This window comes from Cololabis saira, chromosome 2 (assembly GCF_033807715.1).
Source record: "Cololabis saira isolate AMF1-May2022 chromosome 2, fColSai1.1, whole genome shotgun sequence".
Lineage (NCBI taxonomy): Eukaryota > Metazoa > Chordata > Actinopteri > Beloniformes > Belonidae > Cololabis > Cololabis saira.
In genome coordinates this window covers 6,325,313-6,349,759 of record NC_084588.1, presented here as the reverse complement: position 1 = coordinate 6,349,759, position 24,447 = coordinate 6,325,313, and the positions used below count along the sequence as shown (strand labels likewise).

Genomic DNA, 24,447 nt, shown 5'->3' with positions numbered 1-24,447 from the left:
TTCTCCTGGCTCAGGCCGAGGTTGGAGAGGTGCTAAAGCCTCCCACATAGCTAGTCCACACAGGCTTTCAGGAATCTGGGGCTGACACCATCTGGACCTGCAGCCTTGTTCCTCTTCAGTCCCTCCAGTTCCGTCTTCGCCTGGCGGCTAGAGGTGGGAGTGAACTGAATCTCCTGATGAGAATTTAGCTTCATTTGAGGATTTTTCACACAGCTCCTGTTATGAAAATGTGTACGCAAAATGATCTATGTTTCAAAATGTCAATTCAATTCAATTCAATTTTATTTGTATAGCATCTAATACAACAGATGTTGTTTCTAGACGCTTTCCAGAGACCCAGAACATGAACATAAACCCCCAAGCAATTATTACATAAACAATGGCAGGTAAAAACTCCCCTAGTGGGAGAAAAGCCTTAAGCCAAACAGTGGCAAGAAAAACCATGAGCAGGGAAGAAACCTTGAGCAGGACCTGGATCATAAGGGGGTACCCTCCTGCCGAAGGCCAGACTGGGGGTGAATAACTCTCACAGCAAATGTCCTGAAACTAGTGTTAGAAGAGTGTTGGAAGAGGTGACTTTTGACCTGTTGAATTAGGTGTGATTGAATCAGACAACGTGACTGAATACCAGCTGTGACTGAAGCTGCTGTTCCTGGAGGTTCAGAATGTGTTGCCAAATTATTTAACAGATCATAGTTTTTGCAATTCTTTATTCATTTTGTTTGCTTGAGTATTGTGGAGCAAAAATGAAACAGAGTGGCGTCCTTCTTCCCACTGTCAAACCTCCAACGTGGTCGCTTGGCAGTGGAAGGAAAGACAACATACTTCCTGCATCTCTGAAGCATTCATTGTTGCAGTACCTTCTTCTTTTTTTCATTTTATCCACATGAGAAATAGGATGGTGGCTGTGATGACACAAAGACTAAGGTACAGAATGGTGGGTGTTTGTCACCTGACTGACTTTAAGGCTGGGCGTGTGTGCGAGTGAGCGATTCTGCACCGGGGTTGGGCAGTTCCTGGTCCAGGAGGGCTGGTCCTCCACACCTCAGATATGTCTCTGCTTCGACACGCCTGGTTCCAATTAAAGATCATTATCCATAGTCATCAAGGGCCACACCGGTCTGGTAATGAGACATCTCTACCAGGGTTGTGTTTAAGCAGGGACACACCTAAAACGGGCAGGACACTGCCCTCCAGGAACAAGAATCGACTTCTACCTTCAGTAGATCAGAAAATTCTTAGTTCGTCAATTGTACGTTTCAAAGTGTCACCGTGTTGCTCTTAAAAGTAAGTACACACCCTGCAGAGACAGAGTTTGGTAGGTCGTTCCACCATTGGGGAACAATGGAGGAGAAGAGTCTGGCTATTGATTTCACGCCACGTTGTGGTGGAAGAACCAGGCGTCTTTCACTGGCTGAGCGGAGCTGTGGAGAGGGAGTAGCTCTGGATCAAGTAGTGAAGGTAGGCAGGAGCCCTTTGGGTAAGTGTTTGGTAGCCAAAAGCAGAGCTTTGAACTTGATGCTGCAACTGGAAGCCAGTGCAGAGAGATTAGCAGCGGAGTGACATCAGCTCTCTTGGGTTGGTTGAAAACCAGACGTGCTGCTGCGTTCTGAATCATCTGAGGGCGCAGGAAGGCCGACCAACAAGAAATTTCAATAGTCAATACGTGACATGATCAGAGCCTGAACCAGGAGCTGTGATGTATGTTCTGTAAGGTACTGTCTGATTTTCCTGATGTTGTAAAGAGCGAATCGGCAAGACCGGGAAACCGAGGCAACATAGTCCTTAAAGGTCAGCTGGCTGTCTAACATGACACCAACATTCTTAGCAGAGGATATGGTCACAAGTGTAGTGGAATCCAGCTGCTTATCTGAGGAGGTAAGGAATGACTGGCTGGATAGACAATAAGCTCAGTCTTGGACAGATTTAGCTGAAAGTGACGGTCCTTCATCCATGCAGAGATATCAGAAAGACAGGCCGATATTCGCCTTGAGACGGCCGTGTCGCCAGGTGGGAAGGAAAGGAAGAGCTGGGTGTCATCGGCATAACAGTGGTAGGAGAACCCGTGAGAGCTGATGATTTCACCTAGTGAAGAGGTGTATAGTGAAAAAAGACGAGGGCCAAGCAACGGTCCCTGTGGTACCCCTGTTGCCAGCTCATGTGATCTGGGCACTCGTCCTTGCCATGATACTCGTCCTTGCCATGAAGGGTCTTTCTGCGAGGTGAACCACAAGAGGACACATTCTGAAATGCCAAGCTTTGAGAGTGTGGAGAGGAGGATGTGGTGGTTGACCTTGTCGAAGGCAGCAGACAGGTCCAGCAGTATGAGGACTGAGGATAGACCAGCAGATCTGGCAGCCCGTAGCCCGCACCTCCTTGTTTAGTACCTCAGTGTTCCCTATTGTTCCCTATATGTTGTGATATGAATACATACTTCCTGCGGTGTCTGATCCACAGATGTTCCTGTACACCTGAGTAGCCGTTCCTCCATGTAGCTCCCTGAAACGCACAGTCAAGGTGAAGCGTAACGGAACAGAAGTTTTACACGGCCCTGACCTTCAGGTCCTCACTGCCGCCGAGTTTCAGGCTCTTTAGGAAGATGAATGCTGTTGTTGTGCTGTTGTTGTTGTGCTGAGAATAAAAGGGAACACTTCATTAATGTCAGATTATTCCTCTTCCGCCATTCAAACAAACGCGAACATGAGCATGAACATGTGCAGGGAGTAACTTCCCGCTTCAGGAGTACAATGAAAGTGTTTGTGAGGCAGATGCTGGCCACATTGTCCGTATATTTATTAAATAAGTTTTGTATGTAATCCATCCTCTGATTTTCCCTGTCTGGCTTCCAGCCTTTGAAAAAGCTCAATGCCGAAGATGGTCCATCACAACTCGGCCCTTACTTCTCGGACGGGCGGCGTCGCGTGGACTACGTCCTGACGTACAGCATCCAAAAGCCCAGCAGCGTCCGGCGACGCTCATCCAAGTTCGGGGACAAAACCCTGTTCCGGCGCCTTCGCCGGAGCCTCAGCATGAGGAGCAGCCGGGCTCCCCTGCAGCCCAAGGAGGATCCCGAGATCGCTGCCCAGGAGCAGCGCACCGACTACCACGAGGACGACAAGCGCTTCAAGCGGGAGGAGTTTGAGCAGAACCTCTGTGAAATGGGTCTGGAGCTGGAAAAGGATGAAGAGGTGAGTCGTTGGAGGATTTACATAAATGGCCATGGTTGCATGATGTTTTTTTAATTTGAAATTAATTATTCCGAATTAAATAATTCCGAATTAAACTATTTTCTTTCGAGTTTACATGGAAATAGTAATTCTGAATTGAGGTTTACATGGAAAACACTTTTGATCGGCTTTATCCAATTCCTCTTAAGGTCTGGGGGTTGGGAAGGTTCTGATTGGATAGGGGGGCGGACGTCTTTACGTCTTTACGTCTTTACGTCTACAGGAAGAAAACTTACTCGATTAGCAACAACATGGAGGACCACATTATTAGCATCCTTTTTGGATTTGGTCCTCCAAGCTATTTATTAAATAAATGGTCTCTGCTCTTGACCAGCGTTTACAGCGTGCTGCCATCTTGAAACTTTGTTTGGAAAACCAGCCCAGCAGGAATATAAGCGTCATGGAGACAGACAGGCGAGGGAACGAGCAGCGCAAAAAGACCTGAATTAATTTAAAGAGGAATGAGTGTATACATGATTTAAAATCGGAATAAACTACCCACTTACTTCGGAATTAAGTTTAATTCGGAATGGCCATTTTCATTCGGAATCAGGTGTTTACGTGGTCATTTTTAATCATTTTCAATCAGATTTCATTTTAATTCTGAATTAAAGAGGAATTAAACTTCCCATGTAAACGCACTGAGTGTGTGTTTAAGCTAAACCTTCTGTATCAGTCTTGTTCACACCAGCTAGTATCTGCAGAGTTTCCTTCCTCCCATTTCCAAAAAATTTTGGAAATATGAGTTTGCAAAGAGCAGAACATGTAAATAAAAACATGTACAAAACCGGGAAATAACGGCTTTCACGTGTAGTAAAAAGTACATAAAATAATATATATCAAACTACAACTTCTTCAAAAAAGAAGAATGAAAATATGATGTTGATTAGTTAAGCAGCTTATATGATTATACCCTCGGTGTTTGGAAACAGGTCCTTCTCTTGTGATATTACATTCAAGGTGATAAATTGACGTACTGTAAAACACACCCATTGAGATCTTGGTTCACATTAAATCTCATTTATCACAGCTGCATGAAACCATTAAAAATGTAATTGATTCATACTACTGACATTAGTGCGTAAGGCACGTTTATTTATGCAGCACATTCCGGCAAGAAGGCAATCCAAGGTGCTTTACATAATGAAAACATGAAAGTACAGAGGGGGAAAAGCTGCTAAGTTGGTCGTGAGCTAGAGTTGCGTATACTGTAATAAAATAAACAAATAATTGAAGATTGAAGATTGAAATGTATAATATAGTGAAATACATTTCACTATTGATGATTCCTCTTTTCTCTCTTGGTTATAGTTTGTCAGTTAATGGCTTTTTCTCTTCATTCTGATGAATTGAATTTGCTTTAAAGACACTTTTAGGATTGAACGAGTTCTTTTCAGACGCAGCGTGCCACGTACAAAGTGACGGGGTCGTGTTATTTCAGACACCCAAACATACGCTCTCAAGTGCGCAAAAGCAGTTTCTCATGACTTTTGACATTTAATTGATAAGTAGTGAATTTGAAATGAGAGCGGGATGTTTTAATTTTGGCTTTACAAGGGTCGTACACAGATGCTTACTTGATGATCAATGTATTAAATCCACTGTTGGACCAGATTTACTGTATAAAAATGAGGAAAAAAGACAAATGTGAGTAAGTAGAAGTTTACAGCATATTATTAAGCTATTGATATAGCAAAATATGTTTCACAGGTTTTTTTAAATAATTCATGAGAAAGTTTGACAAGGTGGGGAGGAAGTGAATTCCATATCTTGTAATAGATCTTAAATTGAGATGAAATAGTTTATGATTGTGGGGGCCGAAGCTGGGATGATTTTTTGAAATTCATTGTTCGGGGAAAAGAAATTGAGAAAAAAGTTAGGAAGAGTTTTATTGAAAGAACCATATACAAATTGAGCAATTTGGAGGTTATTAATCTGATAGATATTAAGGATGCCAAATTTACGAAACAAAGGTAACGAGAGACTTCTTAAACCTGAATTATGGTTCTGCGTCACACCAACACAGAGCCTACGCCGTCACCGTGACGCCGTCGTGAACCTTCGAACTTCTCCGTCACTCCATTTCTCCGCGGTGCAGTACCCCCCGTGACCGCTAGTTAGCGATATTTTCCTGAATGGTTTATCCAACTTTTTCCGGTCACAGTGAATCAAAGAAATAAGGACAACTATTGTGCAAAAAACCAAAACAAAACAAATCACATATAAACGAAGAAAAGAGCCCTGAAAGTTCACACCTGCTTCAAACCTGAAACCGGAAATGCGTTGCTACCAAGTGAACCAATCACAGCCCTCTCGTCTGCGTGTGGTCTGCGTCGCCTCGACGCGTAGTTACAATTTTCGGGAGGTGCACGTCAGTGACGGCGTCAGTGACGGCGTCAGTGACGGCGTGTGGTCTGCGTGGACGAAAACCACACGCTGTAGGCACGGCGTCGTTTTGATGCAGAACCATATTTCAGCCTTTAGAGGCGAGGCGAATGATTCTCACCACTCGTTTTTGCAACCTAAGAATTGGTTGTAATGTTGTTTGGTGAGTACAGACCCAAGAAATGTTGCAGTAACTAATAAAGGGATAAATCATAGAGTAATAAAGGTTGAGTGAAACTTTTGTGTTGAGGAGATAATGGATTTTACCAATTATTCCAGTGGTTTTTTTTGCAATTTTAGATGAAATTAATGAAATATGAGGTTTCCATGATAGGTTTTCATCAATTAGTTCAGGGACAATAATGAACAAGTGCTACAAACGCAGACACACGGTGATTACGGTTATGCTTCCGGCCCTGTTTCATATTATTTGCACTTCTCCTACAAGGTGCAGAGTTTTTTTTACGTTATTTAAATGTTATTTCAGACATTATTTAAATGAACCCTTTCCAGGGTTCCCTCAGTTGGCTCGTTGATTGGCAATATCTCAACAGTTCTCTCAGCTGCTGCTTATAATAAAAAGAACCAACATTGCATTTCTTTCAAGTCAAGCTGAATCCTGTGCTTGAGGTAATGCACAGTAATCCAGCGCGTTTACATTAGTTATATAACTATCCAGACAGCTCACTGCAGAGCTGAGGGAGGTGAAGCGAGTCTAGCAGCGTATGAGTGCTTTTGCATAACATAAGCTTCCAGGCATAATGTCATATGCAGTGAGAAGGTTAGTGGATGCACAGGACCTTCAAGGATGAACAAGACCCAAGGAACCATGAGAGCAAAGTTTAACATTTAAATTTTTAAATGAAATTTATTGTGCCACCTTTTTTTTAATTTGCTGTCTAATTAGGTTTGCAAGTTCTGACCTAGTTTAAATATCTAAAGACAAATCTAATATCAGATTCAATATCTGCATTTTTTTTCCCCCAGTGCAAAATTCCTGGAATTGGCTTTTTGAAAATCCATGCACCTTGGAACGTTTTGTGTCGAGAGGCCGAGTTCATGAAGCTCAAGATGCCGACAAAGAAGGTACTTCAGCCAACACTCACTTTGTGAATTTGCATATTTTTTTAAAGCTTTTTCTGTGCTAAGGGCAAAGAAGAGAAAAGAGAGGTTTACTTTTGATCTGTTCTTTGTATACATGCATAATATCAACTGCTTCAGTCTAAAACTTCTGGCCATATTATCTGATTCCATATATGAATCATTCTGTGGGCGTCGCACCTCATCAGTGAGCTTTTAGGCTGTCATTGTTCAAAACATAATCTTGGTCCTTCACTGTGTGAATAATGTCATCTTTGTCTCTATAATGCAGTGTAGCCTACACACACTTACAGATGATTCCATTATACTGTATTTATGCTGTCTGTCGGTTAGATCCTCTAATGCATTTCTTCTAACAGGTTTATTCACTGAGATCAAGTTGCAGATTGTCCATCTCTCCTGCAGGTTTATGATGTAAAACAAGGCGGCAACTTGGTGGAGAAGATCAGGCTTTTCATCCACAAAGTCACAACTCCTCTCCGCCCGAAGGTCGATGCCAACCGGCCACAAAGTGTCAAGTCTCTCTGTCATCCCTTTTCTAGAGAGAAAGACCATCTGTGAGTGAATGCTGTTGTTATTAATATCGTCACCATGATTCTGACACATACCCGATTAGTCTTTAGTCTCTATGTGCGGTACAAATGCTGCTCTGTTTTCTTTGTAATCCACAACAAGCACTGAGTCTAAACGACTCCGTGGTCACTGGGTTGACCATGGAGTCAGATATGAGGCGTCTGCATGATGCTCGCAGGATCCCAGGGGGATTTGTAGCTGTGCTGAACATCTAATATGTTGACTTCTGGGGATAATTTTGACACTATCTGAGTGCATTAATCCAGTTTATACCAAGGTCTGTGTGAGTACTCGATTCTGATTGGCTGGCAGGTGTAGATTAAAAGTGTTAATCATTATCATCCTTCGACTGTTGTCGAGATCCTAGATGTCACTTCTTTCCATCGGGTCCTGTCGGCCATTGCTGCTCCCAGTTCTTGGAGTGTTAGTCCTGTGTCCCTAGAGATGTCTGATATTACTTGATCCGTAGCACGGTAGCAATGACCTGCAAAGATTGCTCTACGGCGTGCTACAGTTGTTGTTATTGGTGGCAGTTCACCATAGATCTGCTCCTTGGTTGGATGAGTTTTCCAGGAGATGTTTTTGACACACATGAGGAGTCTTGTGTATGTGCCGTTGAGCCGGTCTTGTAGTTCCTTCTTCATAGTCCAGGTCTCAGCACCAGATAATAGGATGCTTTCAACACAGGCCCTGAAGAAAGAGACCTTGATGGAGGTTGAAGTTCCTGACTGCCAGACTCTGAGGCGTTTGTTGCAAGCGTTCCAGGCTTGTCGCTTTCTGGCAAGAAAGTCTTTCCCTTGAAAAGTGTTAATGGACTCCTAGAAAACAAGTTCGGTCAAATTGCCTGATATCTTTAATATCATTACTGGATCAACTGCCAGGTGGTAACCACGGCACGAGATTCAGAGAAGAAGAGCCAGCTACTGCAGGACGGTATTATTATTATTATTATTTTTTTGAATGGTTGATCATATATGTAGCTTAATAAAACGATTTAGGAAACTATCTGTGGACTTTGATTCTTTGAAACAAATCTATTTCCTGTTTGTTACTGTAGCATAGCCGAGCGGAGCTGAGCGGACTAGAATATCTCCCGTTGTTAAGTCGTATCTCAAGTCCGTCCTAGTTACTGGAGAAGTCAACACTGTTTAGGACCTTATGGGACGGTAGTGATTGTTCCAGGTATTAGTCAGACCCTCAGGTGTTACCAAGGAAACTGAGTTATGCCTTGTTAAAAAACTTTGTACCTTACCAGGTTCCAACGGCTGCAGACGAGAGATTAAATAGTCGCTCAGCCGCTCAGCTGTGGCTTGTTATAAAACTAATGATTTACACTGAAAACACATTAAAGCATGAATAACTGATTTAATAAATATGTTTTTTGGTAAGTGACCTTGGCATAATGCGGGATAATGCCCTTCGAGGTGTCCATGAACATAAATATATGGACGACGCAGGGGCGTGAACCGTCCGACGTGAAGCGGAGGACGGTTTGCCTCGTCGGGCATTTTCCCTTACATGAATGACGTTGTGATATTGCTGCTGTATATCCTGCTGAGATGGGTCAGAGATGTACTTCCTATTGGTATACAGCTTGGAACCATATAGCCACTTCTTATGTGATGATCTGGCCGAGAGGGTTTAGGCCTAAGCAGGACAGCAGTGGGGACAGAGATCTCCTTGGTATGGACCGTGTGTAAATGGCCTCTACAGTTGTCTTCCTCACTCCCATTGAGCTCCAGATGATGTTGATGTTGTACTTCTCCAAGCATTCCAGCATCCACCAATGCAATACTGAGTCCCGGCCATTCCTATCCTTGATCCAGACGGAGCACAGATGCTTTTTCTAATCTCACTCTTTAGCAACTCCAGTGTGGACCAGTTGGTGCTGCTTGGCTCCTCTGGAGTTTCCTCTGGAGTTTCCTCTTGAGTTTCCTCCGATTCCCTCCTGGGCTGAGCTCACGAGGGATGCCCCGCAGGAGCTTCCATCTTCTTTATATTTGACACTCCTTCTTGGATACATGTGTATCCAAGAGGGAGTGTTTAGTACCAACACAACACTCCTTGTTGAACACTCCTTTTTGTTCCTTCTGTTGGTACTAAACAGGAGTACCAACACTCCTGTTTAGTACCAACAGATGACAATGGGTGCATATGTAGCATTCAGAATCCAAGAGTGTCTTACCGTCAGCCTGCTGGGCCGTATGGACGATAAAGTGGACAGTAAACAGCTCTATATAAAGCTCTGACTAATAGCTAATAGGAATATCCCTCACACTTCCACCCCTTCATCAATTCTGAATACAGTCCAGATGAGCTGAGTGTGGTTTTCAAAGAACATGAATGGTGTTCTCCTTGTTCTTATTATCACACTTTTATTGATTTATTGTGCCCTGCACAATAAATCTATTTACATTTCTACTTTTTCCTCAGATACCTTGTCAACTCAATCTTTTGCGGCGTCAACATGTTTAAATTTCATCTAAAATGCTCCAATCAGAGGCAGTTCCTCCCAAACAGGCCCTTCCATGTTAGCCAGACAGCTGACTTTCAATTCAATTCAATTCAATTCAATTCAATTCAATTCAATTCAATTCAATTCAATTCAATTCAATTCAATTCAATTCAATTCAATTCAATTTTATTTATATGACGTCTATTACAACAGGAGACAGAACATGACCCCCAGAGCAATTATTACATAAACATTACAACAATATTCAACCTTCCAAGAGCCAGTTTTGGAAGCAAAGATCGTCACGCCAAGACTCCTCAGGTCACCTGACCTTTTTTTAATTTTTTAATTTTTTAATTTATTTATTCTAACAGGTTAAAACAAAAACAAAAAAATAATCAGAATACATAAAATGTATATACCGAAAAAAACATAAGCAAAACAAAGCAAATTAAAAAGACACATCTATATGTAGATAAATATTTCCTGTTTGAAAGGGTGTAGGATGAAGTTTCAAAAAACTTTTCTAGTCCTACCCCTTCTTCTGTTCTGTTTTTACAATTTCTTCATTTCACAGACCTCCAAAAGAAAAGCATAAAAGAGAAAGAAAAGGTGGTTCAGCTGAGCAAGGCACTTTGGCTGTCAGTTCATGTGTCCATTTCCATTTTGTATCCATTAAGAGTAAACTTACTTGGTGATTTGCATGATTTCATTTCATCTTTACAGTTGTTCCACAGATTAACTCCCATCACTGATACACAATGGGTTTTGATGTTTGTTCTTACCTGCTGTTTTTTGAAATTACATATTCCCCTGAGATTGTGTTTATTTTCTTTTATTTGAAACAACTTCTGGATGTCTCACCTTTAGTGAGGAACACCTCCATCTTACCTTGCTTTTGTGTATGTATCATGTTTATCCCTGTTTTTGTTCTTCCTTCTGTGAAGCACTTTGCTTTAAATGTGCTACATAAATGAAGCTGACTTGAAGTTGACAGATCTTTGGGTTTGTACTTTCATTGCAGGTTGTTTTGGGGGAAATCAAATGTTCAGCCTTTTTAAATAGTTACATTTGTATTTTAAGGCAGTCCAATGAAAGTGGCCCCTGTGACTCAAGATGCAAAGATTAAGTGTATTTTTCAAACGTATTCCTCAACCTTTCCTGCACCTGCAGCCGAACCTGAGCCTGTTTTTGTTGGTTTTTGTCTTCCCCAGATTCGATATGTCTGACAGGGACAAGTTCTTTGACAGCAAGACCAGGAGCTCAATAGTAAGTCTCTGTTTCAGCGCTGGTTATGAATCTCATTTAAGAATGACTGCAGTACTCTTCTTTTATTGTGGGCCGTTAGCTTTCATTCTTGTTCACATTTATCCAGCAACACATCTTGCCTGTGAAGGGAAAGAGCAGCTGCCATGTTCTGCATCATTTACCCTCCAACACCTACACAGCTACCCAGGGCTTCACTAATCACTACATAATGTCATTGACCTCGCAGTATTGGCTGAAGCTCCTCAATCACGGCAGTTCTCGTCTCTCCGCCGTGCATCAGCGCTCATCAATAAAACTCTGTGGAGTTCTCCTTATTTTGCAGCCTCTCTGAGGACAGACGCATGAAATTCAGCCATTTACCTTCTTCATTTTGCTCGCTGCCTCCAAACTCTCTTGTGTTATATTCAGCAAGTGAATGATCAACTCTTGTCTCATGCCATTTCCTAGTGCATATTTCCAAAGCATTGCTTAGATTCTTCTGTGTTTGCTCTTTCCCCAGGTTTATGAGGTGCTGAAGAGGACACGATGCACGAGAGCCAAATATTCTATGGGTAATACAGCCGTCATTTCTCTAAGGACTAAATCAGTATGGATCCAGGGGTAATTGGGTTATCAGCACAAGCCTGTGGACAACACTGACCATCTAAGCATCACGTGTTAGAGACGGCCAGTGGACGATTTCACTCCAGCCATCCTTTATTTATATAGTTTATATAGTTTTATAGTTTTATTTGGATCCCCATTAGCTACAGCAAAACTGCAGCTATTCTTCCTGGGGTCCCACACATAACACACCAAACCTAAAGAGGTTGCATATAAAAAAGAAAGGAAAAACAGAAAATAAAGAAAAAATAAAAAGTAATTCCGTTTAACATTTAGATATAAATAAAAACAATACATATTTATAATAAATATTCATTATTTATATTATATATATATATATATATATATATATATATATATATATATATATATATGTATACATACATACATATGTATATATACATACATACATACATACATACATACATACATACATACACGTATACATATATATACATATACATGTATATATGTACATGTATACTATCTACATTATTTATTTAATAATATTTTAATATTTTTAATAATAATTAAATAAGTTTTATATATATCTATTCAAGAGATGTTTCTTTACTAACAATTTGAATTCTTTTATGTTAATAGTTTGCTTAAAGTGTTTGGGGAGTGGGTTCCATGCAGACGTAGCGCTGTACATCACTGTTCCTTTATCATAGTTTGTCTTTAAAATTTAAAATGTAAAATTTACAACACAGGAAAAATCAATAAAAACATCCTAATATCGGCGTTTGCTATGTATGCTGCCATTTTACTGGGTTAAAAAGTTCAGCCGTTCTTAATGAAGCACCGGAGAGAAGGCTCAAGAAAAGAGGGAGAGACAGTCCACTCAGAATGGATCAAGTTATCAGTTTTGGCCACATTTTGTCTCTAGTTTTGCCAAACACCAGTATACGTTCACGAAGCAAAGCCAGCCCGGATACGAAGGTCCATGTCGTGTGCTGATGTTTTAATTATATTGTTCTATGTGTGGACCTTTTAAATCTGTTTATGCTGATCAGAAGTGTATAATCCAGGTGCCATAAAGTAAAAATCCAGTCCAGCAGTTGTTCCAACCAGTCACTAAACCAGCTCCTCTGCAGGTAGATGGTTGTTAGTGAAAACCCCTGTTCTAAATGTACAGGCTGATCCAGAAACATGGCAGGGTTTTTACTTTATCGCACCTGGATTAAACACCTCTGGGAAAAAAACAACCAATTCCCATGTTGCAAACAGCAGACATTGCTGTAGCCTTGTCTTCACATGCTTCTTCAGAGGGTTGGAACAACTGCTGGACAGGATTTTTACTTTATGGCACCTGAATTATACACCTCTGATGCTGGTGTATATCCATCTCTGATCTGAATGGTCCCACAAAGTCCCAAGTTTAAGTTCCTCCTTGCAGGCGTTCCTTTAATAGAGTTCATTTCAGTGGCCAGCAGATACAGTACAAGACCAACCGTATAGCTCTGCAAGGGCACCCCCAGAGTTTACGTGGGACACTGCTACCATCGTTCCCATCTTTGTGTTTACGTCAGATTATACTATCATTCTGCTCACCATGGTTACAGTACAAGAATGACATCAGAAAGGAGGTTCATACCAAGAGTGAGAACAGGTTTGATTCAGAGAACTTGTTTTTACAGAGCCGTGGTTGGCTGGAACTCTATACAGTTCATATTTCTCATGTAGGGAGCAAAGATTGCTTTAAGATTCAGTTGAAACAATATCTTTTAAAATTGAATGAATTATGATTTGACATTTAGAAGGAACAGAATGAAGTTTGAATAGAATTACAGGTAGTGTAAACCCTATCACAATAAAGATGAAAAGTGGTCAAGAATTCTAAGATAAGGTCATTTGTTTATGAAGGTGTTTTATTTGATTTCATTTCTATGTATTTATGTCTGAGAATGATGGTGATTTAGTTTCCTCTGTTGTTTGAGACTAAGGGAGTTGTGTCTATTATTGTGTTGTTTGTCATGTATAATGTATGTCTGTTATGTATTAAGTGTTCATTAGTGTGTTGTGTGTATGTCGGACCCCAGGAAGAATAGCTAATGCTGTTGCTAATGCTAATGGGGATCCTTAATAAAACAAACAAACAAACGTCAGACTCTGCAGTTGTGTACATTCTGCACGTAAATTCTGTAAAAACCAATCTGGACTAGTAGTGTGGTGTGTAGTTCTGACACTAATATCCATGTTCATGTTGGCATAGTCCAAGCTCAGCTCTGGACCTTCAACCCAGCTCTCTTGATGAAGTTTTGTGCCTCAAAAAGCATCCGACTTACTTATCGTCGGCCACTGTGCTGCATTCTGGGTTCAGTTGTCTTGTTTGTGTGTGTTGCATATGTGTGTGTTTGTGTGTGTTGCTGCTTCAGTGCTAATCCCACTGAATTTCCTTCTTGCAGGGATCACCAGTCTGCTAGCCAATGCTGTCTACACGTCGGCTTATCCTCTGCATGATGTGAGTATTGCTGTCAGATTCCACGGTCGCCTCTCCCTCACCGGCCCAACAGCAGCTTTTAGATCCAGGTTGATATGCTAAGATATTTACTGCAAGTTCTTTGGGTTTTCATAATGAAAATCCCAAAGAACTTGCTGATCAGATATCGTCTGTTTCCAATAACTCGAGTAGCTCCCAAAGTTTCTCACAAGGGAGTCGTGTTGTTTGCTTTTAAACTCCTGAACTCCTGAAAAAGTTCAAAATGAGTGAGCAGGTTTGTCTGTTTACTGTTAAAGCGTGTTCCGTCAGAAATAATCCCTTCCTGTACATAAAAGGATTAGATGCAGTTTGACCTGGGCTTCATTCAATATCTATGAATGTGGAACGTAACGCCCCCCTCCTTCATCCTCAACCCTGGCCGTAGATCGTATCAGGGACAGACAGACACAGTGACACAGAACAACCCCCACACAGATTGTTTAGTGGTTCAAACTGGAGCTACGTACAGGTTGATGCTTGTTTTACCTGCCACAGAAAACAACAAAAGACAGGAAGTCGCCGTTTTAACATGAGAACAATGTTAAGACTGTCATTTTGGGAAGTGCATTTTTCATGATGTTTGTACTGTTTGAGCAAAGTGCTTACTAAACATGTTGTATTGTGTGTGTTTCAGGGAGATATCGAGGGAGTGAACGCAGTACCCAACGACAGGAAGGTGAGCCAATCGTATGATGGTGAATTTTAACACCTAGTTTCGCTGTATAAAGGGACTGTTGTGCAGGGTGGGAAGGGAACAACAAAAAAAAAGAATCCTCTAGCACTGGCATGACAGCACCTGTGTCCAACTGGACTCTCAGAACTCTGATCTGATCCAGCTGGACCCTCATATAAGGTTTATGGCTGGTTGTTCTCTCAGATGTAAGTTACTTTGGATAAAAGCATCTGGTAAATGACAGTAGTAGTAGTAGTAGTAGTAGTAGTAGTGGTAGTGGTAGCAGTTGAATGAGATGGAAGCACCAAACACATGCTTGTGCAAGAACCAATTAATTAGTCGATGTGAAGACATTTTTAACTGACCAATGCAATACATGTTTGGATTGATCTATCTATCTATCCATCTGTCTATCTATCTTGTTATGCATTTCTTTTCTGAACCAAAGCGCACAACACCAAACAGGGTTAAACTTAGCCAAAACGAGGCGTAGTTTAATAGTCAAAACACAAAAAACTCAGACAGGGAACTCAAAACTTCCTCACAGGGAACTTGAAAATCAAAGGGAAAAAACCCACCAGCAAACAACTAATCACACAAACTATCTATCTCTTAAGTATTTATATCTAAGTCCTCCTCAGATTCCTCTTCATATTCCTCATATTCCTCCTCAGATTCGTGCTGGTTAGAGGTGCTGATAACAAGACCGACAGTGACAGTGACAAATCAAAAACAACTAATGTGAACATTTTAGCATTTTTGAGTCATTGCCTCCTACTGTTCAGAATAAAATTAACTTCACAATTGGGAAGCGGAGCTTGTGGGTCTGGAGACACCTCCTACCATGCCAACCCTCTCCATAATTATATTCTAGGTTGTGTTTCTAAGGCAACAGCCAAATCATGCCTCCTCTGTTCTTCTCAAGCATAAGAGAATATGCACCACATCAACATACTTGAAGCAAAAGTCCATATGTGCATTTTGAAGGAAGGCCTCGTTGTGGGATGTGGGAGTAGAGTATTGATGTTTCATGTTGAATGTACAACGCTGCTTTCTCCCCGGGCTCAGTCTGCCGTCGGAACATTGCGCTGGGCTTTTCCTGTGATAGAATGGCTTCATTTGTCGCTGTGCAGCCTGTGAATGGAGCGTGTCAGTATGAGTGATTATCAGTGATTCTAGTATCTGGATCAGAACAGGAACACAGGAAACAGAAGCAATCAGCTATGTGATCATGACCATAGCACACAGCAGTGATTAGCATATAAATGCGGTTTACAACATGTTCCTTCGATCACACTGGAGGACAAACACATACACACACACACACACACACACACACACACACACACACACACACACACACACACACGTGTGATTGTTTTCTTCATATTGCTCGGGTCTCCAGTTGCACACTCGTTCAGCTTCACAATTACTCCCAAGTTAACGAAGTCCTGAGTTAGAAATGTGCAGGTGCAGCACTCTGAAAGTCAGCAGCTGAGAATGCTTTGTGGGCAGTTTCTCTTTGGAGGTTTTGTAAGTACTTTCAGACACAAGTCTTGCTTAACAGTTTGTAACATTGGGAATGAGGGTGCTGTCACACCTGTCCCGTTTGGAGCAGTTGTTCCGAAACAGGGAGCGTTTCCCCCTAAAGATCGGTTTGTTTGGTTCATGTGAACACAGCAATCACGCTCGGAATGCAGCACAAAACAAGCAAGCCGAGATCCTAGTAGAGGTGGTCTCGGCTCGCTTCCATTCCAGACCTGGAGCAGTTTGTTTGGAGTGAGAACATAATCCACACAGCAACCGACACAACTCACTCATAACTGTGGTTCAACACTCACTTACGATGCTCCATAGTTGTTGTTTTTCCCGGGTACGAAGAGGAAACTCCTTCCGCGTTCATTTCTGACCAATGAGAGAACAGTTGGTTCACGCATGGCATTTTTTAACAGCTTTGAACCGCTACAGACGGTTGCCTTGTGAACAAAAACGCCACAAACGTAAAACGAAACAACTGTATCGATTTAGCCCCTGAATCGGAACAAAACAAACGGGCCACAGGTCTGAAATTATGTAATAATTGCTCGGGGGCCATGTTCTGGGTCTCTGGAAAGCGCATAGAGACAACATTTGTTGTATTAGATGCTATACAAGTAAAATTTAATTTAATTTAATTAAAAGCACCCTGAAAGACTGTCCAGGAAGACCCGCTGCTGCTGTTCCAGTGGAAACAGCCGATCTGCAGCTGTCATTGGGTTCTTGCAGTCTCAACTCCAAATCCGAACTACCGATGAGCTGCAGTACCTGCTGTTGGACCAGTCATCACCACCGCACTGATGTTCACTGGTCTCGTGAAAAGCTGCATGAGCACCTAGCAGTTCGTTTGTTCATCCAACTTCTCATCCTTTTCACCAAATTTCAAATTGCTGAATTCCTGAAAAGTGCCTCATGGATGTGGTGATATTCTGTGTCAGCGGAACGTCATACACTCACGGTGGTGTACATTTGTTTGTTTTAGACGTAGCACTTGTTAAAGGATGAAAAATGGATGGATAGATTCTAATGCAGGGAATCTTAACACCTGTAGAAGCTACAACCCCAAAACAAAATGGGATGACATGGAAAACGCAAAAGGGAACAATAGAACTTTGAATTGTATTTGTACGCAGCCGTCATGGTCCTAACCCTAAAAAGGGATTAGGGTTAGGGTTAGGGTTAGGGGTTAGGATAGGGCTAGGGTCTGTATCATGTAGGGTTTGTGTATCATGTATCACAAACTTCAGTTTCTTTGTAAATATACATTAATGTTTGCATGTCAGGCAGAAACACCTTCCCAGTAATCTGGGACCCTAAGGACATTTCCAGAGCACAGAATGCATCTAGAGCACTAAGTGATGAGGCCTTCCTGAACCACCATCACACAACAGTCCTACTAGAAAGATGTGCCTCTCCATCCTGCCACCTCTCTCCCGCAGGCCCACGGAGGTGTAATAATCTCGCCACAGTGTGTGCTTTCACAAAGCAGCGCGGCATTCCACAACCTAAAGGCGGTCCAAGTCCCCACGGGTTCTGCTCACTGGCGGCTTTGTTCAGTCAGTGCTGGATAAAACAAGGCGCTGAAAGAGACGATAATAAAAAAGAACCACGTCTTTGGGACACGGGTGACAGCTCTGGTCTCAGTGTCCCTGTGGCTGCTGGACTTTGCAGTGGTTCGTCAGGTGGAGGACGCAGCCTCAGCGGAACAGAGGTGCCGGCCCGGCTTTGGCCGGTCCCAGTTCATGAACTTGACTGCAGGGTTTGCTGGAGGCTCTAAGTTGAGTGAAAAAGTTTTAAAAACAGCTAGTCCAGCTAGTCTCTGCCTCTGACCACTGTTTGAAAACCTGGTGGGATTTTTTTTTAATCGCTCGTAACAGGCGTTTACGGCAGATCTGAATCGTGCTGTCAGATTTCTTGTCCCGCCAGGCGCTACTGCTGCAGAACAAAGGGTTGTACCGCTCCTCTTCCTTCGCCATTCACAGGCCAGCTGGGCAGAATAAAGGGGCTATAAAGGTGAAACGAAACCGTGCTCTGAATGGCGCTCTAGACACCTCCGAGCTCAGAGATGTCACTGATGCCTTTGGAAGAGTTTGTTACTTTGTTTGTTTTGACAGTGAATTTTTTTTAAGTGTCGTCTGTAAGAGTAGATTTACCAACATGTTTAGGGATATGACACGTCTCTGCAACATTGCATGGAGGAAGGGGACAGTACCGCTGGAGTGGCAAACCGGGGTGGTGGTCCCTCTCTTTAAAAAGGGAGACCGGAGAGTGTGTTCCAACTACAGGGGGATCACACTTCTCAGCCTCCCCGGGAAAGTCTACTCCAGGGTACTGGAGAGGAGATTACGGCCGATAGTCGAACCCCGGATTTAAGAGGAACAATGCGGTTTTCGTCCCGGTCGTGGAACACTGGACCAGCTCTATACCCTCCGCAGGGTGCTCAAGGGTTCATGGGAATTTGCCCAAAAAGGGCTGTCCGGTCTCTGTATGATCAGAGCAGGAGTTTGGTTCGCATTGCCGGTAGTAAGTCAGACTTATTCCCGGTGCATTTTGGACTCCGGGAGGGCTGCCCTTTGTCACCAGTCCTGTTCATAATTTTTATGGACAGGATTTCTAGGCGCAGCCAGGGGCCGGAGGGGATCCGGTTTGGGAACCACAGGATTTCGTCTCTGCTTTTTGCGGATCATGTTGTCCTGTTGGCATCATCGGACCGGGACCTTCAGCATGTGCTGAAGCGGTTTGAAGCGTCTCGGGGTCTTGTTCACGAGTGAGGGAATGATGGAGCGTGAGTTTGACAGACGGATCGGTGCAGCGTCCGCAGTTATGCGGTCGATGTACCGGACCGTCGTGGTGAAGAAAGAGCCGAAAGTCGAAAGGCGAAGCTCTCGATTTACCGGTCAATCTACGCACCTACCCTCACCTATGGTCATGAACTTTGGGTAGTGACCGAAAGGATAAGATCGCGGATACAAGCGGCCAAGATGAGTTTCCTCCGCAGGGTGGCTGGACGCTCCCTTAGAGATAGGGTGAGGAGTTCGGTTACCCGGGAGGAGCTCTGAGTCGAGCCGCTGCTCCTTCACATTGAGAGGAGTCAGCTGAGGTGGCTTGGGCATCTGTATCGGATCCTCCTGGACGCCTCCCTAGGGAGGTGTTCCAGGCATGTCCCTCCTCCCTAGGGAGGTGTTCCAGGCATGTCCCTCCTCCCTAGGGAGGTGTTCCAGGCATGTCCCTCCTCCCTAGAGAGGTGTTCCAGGCATGTCCCTCCTCCCTAGGGAGGTGTTCCAGGCATGTCCCTCCAGGAGGAGACCCCAGGGAAGACCCAGGACTTCAGATAATTGTGTGTGAGAAAATTGCTTGGGGTGGGGGGGTACTTTACATACATATACATACATACTTTACATACATACATACATAAAGGTCAAAGTTAAGTCTTTTAATGTTGGGAAGTCTATACTGAAGCTTTTATCTCTCTCCCTGAACACCAATGAATAATGTTTGATAAGTTGCTTAATCAGAAATAAGTATCTTAATACGCCATGTCATAAAACAGTCTTCACTGACATAACAGACCAGGACAGAGGAAATAATCAGTAGGCTAATTGATGAAATTACCGCAGGTTCTGCGAGCTCTGCCTTACCTCCGATTACAAACAGATAGCGTAATACCATTAGGAAGAAATGTGGCGGTGGGATTGTTAACTCTGGCCTCGGTTCACAGCTGCTGTACGAGGAGTGGGCCAGCTACAGCTGCTTCTACAAGTACCAGCCCATCGGACTCATCAGGTCAGAACCACAGTGTGTAGAGAGTTGCATTTGCCTGACGTGTCCCATTCTTCTTGGTCCCACAAGCTTGTAGGAGTGATGTCACAGACCGATGTGAATGTGAGGTGTGGCGCTGCAGGAAGCTGATCTGCACTGTGGGCTGCTCAGAAGTAAATCTGAGTGAAGCGGGGGTCTTCTTACCAAACAAAACATTAGCTGCGTCCGAAATTCCATCCTTCCACCCTAATGAGTAGCAAAAACAGTAGGTATGTGAGAGTTTTTAGTGCGTCCGAAACATTAGTACGTACACAATAGTAGCGCTATCCATACTCATTCCGGAGAAATGTATTAGTGTGGATTGATGGACACTAGCTAAGCAGAAACTTCCCACAATGCAATGCAGCAGTGTTTGGTTGCTAAGTGCTGCGCAGATTAGCAACCAACAAAAATGAAGGATAACGTTACCGGTACCAAGCAGAGCTGTAGCAGGAACACCACCATCACGCTACAATTCAAATGTGAGTAATTAGGTGTCGCAGTCCCGACGTCTGTTAAGCCTTCTTCTTCTGTTTTTCGTTAGAAGTTGAAGAGGTAATAATAAAACCACGCAGCGCAGGAGAAATGTCATCTTGTTTGGGCCAGGATAAACGGGAAAGAGCAGAGCGGTGCTGCTACTGCTACTGTGACAGGAGTTGTTACCATGGTAACAACTCCCCCTCCCAATGTTTAGTAGTACGTATGAATTAATGCATACTACTGATATTTACTCAAAAGTGTGCCAAACTTAAGTATACTTTTTGAGTATATACTGTATAGTATGGCATTTCGGACGCACCAAATGACTCGTGCTAATGAAGGGAGGGGAATCTAGAGACGGCCGGAGGGTCCAAGTCTTCAACTGTGACTTTGATGTTCACAAATATGAGCTAATCCCACGGGCCAGACGCTCACCTGTTAATACAAGGTATCAAGGTGAATTTGACAGTACTATGTTGACAGCATATCTCTTCCTGCAGGAAGTACTTTGGGGAGAAGGTGGGCCTGTATTTCGCCTGGTTGGGGGTCTACACACAGATGCTCATCCCCGCTGCCATTGTCGGAGTGATCGTGTTCCTCTATGGCTGTGCCACTGTTGACGACAACATACCCAGGTGTGCAGAGCATATCTCTCACGTCTCATGCACGTGCTCTTGTGTACTACAGGTTTTCTTTTTTATTCCCTCCTTTTTTTACGATGATGTTTTTAATTTTGTAGATATTTCATCACTAAAATTGTCTTTTGTAACCGAGCCAGCTTCATAAAGTAGTCTCACAATTTTATCACCATAAGTTCATGTATTTGGTAAACTCCCAGCTCCACACCCTCAACACGACTCGACTTGTTCACATAAAAGCTATTTAAAGTCTGAAGGTAATTGCAACACAGTCATGTATACTCTAGAGAAAGCGTGTCAGTGTTGGACAATAGGACGACCAGCATGACACGCTGTTTACAACGAGCTGGTGCAAAATATATACAGTATATTTACACTAATGTGAGGCAGTTTTATAGGTGAGTTTTCTTTTTTGTTAACTGATTTTCTTCCACATGTGCTATATCATAGTTCCAGTTGATACCCAGAAGGTGTTTACTACAGCTTGACAAATTGGTTTCTCCAAATCTCTTTAATGAGTATGAAGCAAGCGCTGAACCTTTTATATCCTCCCTGAAAAGATGGATCAGACTGTAAACACAAAAGGATTTCATCAGAGCGTGCACATTTAAAGGCACTCGCTTAATCTGAAAAGCCCATGTCTTATCTGCTGCCTTACATTGGGAGTAATGGGTCTCTTTTTGGTTTGGTTAGCATGGAGATCTGTGATCCCAGGAACAACATCACCATGTGTCCTCTGTGCGACCGCGCCTGCAGCTACTGGAAGCTGGTGACGGCGTGCGGCACGGCTCGAGCCAGCCACCTGTTTGACAACCCAGCAACAGTCTTTTTCTCCATTTTCATGGCCCTCTGGGGTAAGGATACACTCCTACATCCAGTATTCATACGTACATATGCAACACTCCAACCAGTGGGTACAGTATCTAGCACCCTTTCAGACACGTCTACTGGTTCAGTTACAGTTAATACAGTATCATCAACCTACCCATCGGACTTCTGACAAACAAAATGAATGCTGGCGCACATTTACAGCATGAATCCATGAAGCTACCACACACACAGTTGGTCTTCCTCTGATGTCCTGCCAGACGTCTCTGCCATCTGCTAGCATCAGCAGGGTTCAGAGCAGAGACGTGTTGTGTTCAGTTGATCTGATGTCTGATAGTCTCAATATGAAGGCCGTATGGACCCGCCCCCCCTCCAGGACCCGCCCCCCTTCCCCAGGGAGGATACATGAAAACCCAAGGGTGCATGTGTGGGACTGCATGCACATGCATGTATGTGTGTATGTATGTATTGGCCCTTTTCGACTAGTACTTACTCAGCGCGGCCCGACTTGGGACGGCTCGTCCTGCCTCGTCTCGCCTCCACCTGCTTTGTCCTCGTTTGTTTTTCGACACCCAGGTGAGAAGTAGGAGGTTGGAGTGAAGCTGCTGTGACGTATTTGATTGTGTATCTAAAGGAAGAAGACAACAACACTAAAGATGTAGAACCTGGAGGAGATGATAGATGTGCTGCTGGGTCTGTGGTTTGTGTTCGATATCAAGTTAAAAAATGAGAGTGAAAGAAGCTTCAAGTGGCGACGTTTTTTTTATTTTGTTCGTCGGCGCTGATGAGAAATAAAGTCTGATTTATGGTTCCGGGTTAAATCGACGGCGTAGCCTACGGCATACGGTGTGCGTCGCCGCGTACCCTGGGCCGTAGGCTCTGCATTGGTGTAACGCGGAACCATAAATCAGCGAGCGGCTGAGAAGTGACAGAGCGCCTGGTCGTTCCTTATCTCCCGTCTAGATCCCTTTTTAATTCTCTCCTCAGCACCAGGTTTATGAACATCTGCATCTCAGAGTTGGATCATGAAACAGACTTTTGCTGCCATTGCCTGTCGGATAAAATGAGGAAGCCACGGGCTGCTCTCGCACTGATTTCCACTTCCTGACTCAGACGTCTGACTCCAACCCCCCGACCAATCGGTGGCCTGTAGTGTGATGATGTCAGATACAGCCGACTCAGCAGCTTAGAACCTCGGCAGAATAGTTACAGAAAAAGTATCTACTCGGCCAGCCTTTACCCGTCTCAGCCCGTAGTGGAAAAGCGCAAGACGGGGGCGTGGCGGGTAGAAGCGCGCAGAGTAGGTACTAGTGGAAAAGGGCCATAATGTGTGGGTGTGATACATTTCCAAAAACATGAATTGTTTCTTGTTTCCTCCCTGCTCGATCCCTCAGCCGTTCTCTTCATGGAGCACTGGAAGAGGCGACAGATGAGGCTCAACTACATCTGGGACCTGACAGGTTTTGGCGAGGAGGAGGAGGTACGATGAATCTATGAATACCTTTATGCACCAACTCTGCATTTCTTTTAAAAACAACGCGTCCATGAGAGGTTGAAGCAGCTTTTTGAGATGTAATTATTCTCTGCCATTTCTGACCATCACTGTCTAAGTGTGTGTGTGTGTGTGTGTGTGTGTATGTGTGTGTGTGAGAGAGAGAAGATGATGAAGAGTTTCAGTCAAGTCATATTTGTGCCACCCTGTGCTGAGCTGTGTTACAACCATGTTATTACAAGGACTTGTTGATTTTCATGAATTAGCTGTGTTAATCCTGCATGTAACATCACTGGTGTTGCACAGTGTGATGGCTGAGCTACACGCTCAGGTCCAGCACAGCTTTACAATGATGTTCCCACCAGTTCCATCATGTTTCCTAATGCAGCGTGTGTGTAGGTGAACCTAAAACACACAAGTCACAGTAGCTGCTCGTTTCTGTCAAAGTTCAGCCCTCAACAAACATTTCTCAGTTGTAAATAGAAGAGAGCCGTTACGTTTTCTGGAAGCTTTTCTAAGCTGTGGTTTGTTAACGGTTCAAGATGTGAACATTAATGATCTTTTTGTCTTCAAACACTGTATGCTGACGACTTCTCCCTGTGTTTTTATGTGTGTGTGTGCATCTGCAGGAGGAACACAAGGTTTGGATTTGACTTGTTTTATTTTCTGTTCCTTTTTAACTGCAGCTGACTTCAGTTGGACTCACTATTTCGGATCTGCTCTGCGGCTGCTTACTAAACCCAGTTTCTCCCTCAAGGACCTAACAGTCTGCTTGTCTCCCCTTGGGGTGCACCTGTAGCTCTGGCACAGTCTCATCGTCTCTCCTGCTGCTGCTCTGCAGCTTTCACAGGTTTTCCCAGGTTCACCCTCGTCCCGTAGATCCTGGTTAGTGCAGAAAAGCAGCAGT

General features: G+C 43.4%; 1 protein-coding gene across 2 annotated transcripts in view; it reads left to right on the top strand.

The window, feature by feature from the left end:
* ano1a (anoctamin 1, calcium activated chloride channel a) overlaps nucleotides 1–24,447 on the top strand; it is a 70,983-nt gene that overhangs the window by 22,816 nt on the left and 23,720 nt on the right. For both annotated transcript variants that reach the window (XM_061736953.1, XM_061736952.1), the window contains exons 3-13: nucleotides 2,850–3,188; nucleotides 6,600–6,698; nucleotides 7,119–7,270; nucleotides 10,956–11,010; nucleotides 11,510–11,561; nucleotides 14,022–14,077; nucleotides 14,730–14,771; nucleotides 20,023–20,087; nucleotides 21,083–21,217; nucleotides 21,914–22,074; nucleotides 23,443–23,528. In XM_061736953.1, coding sequence (XP_061592937.1) covers nucleotides 2,850–3,188; nucleotides 6,600–6,698; nucleotides 7,119–7,270; nucleotides 10,956–11,010; nucleotides 11,510–11,561; nucleotides 14,022–14,077; nucleotides 14,730–14,771; nucleotides 20,023–20,087; nucleotides 21,083–21,217; nucleotides 21,914–22,074; nucleotides 23,443–23,528 — 1,242 coding nt within the window. The remainder of the gene's footprint in view (nucleotides 1–2,849; nucleotides 3,189–6,599; nucleotides 6,699–7,118; nucleotides 7,271–10,955; nucleotides 11,011–11,509; nucleotides 11,562–14,021; nucleotides 14,078–14,729; nucleotides 14,772–20,022; nucleotides 20,088–21,082; nucleotides 21,218–21,913; nucleotides 22,075–23,442; nucleotides 23,529–24,447) is intronic.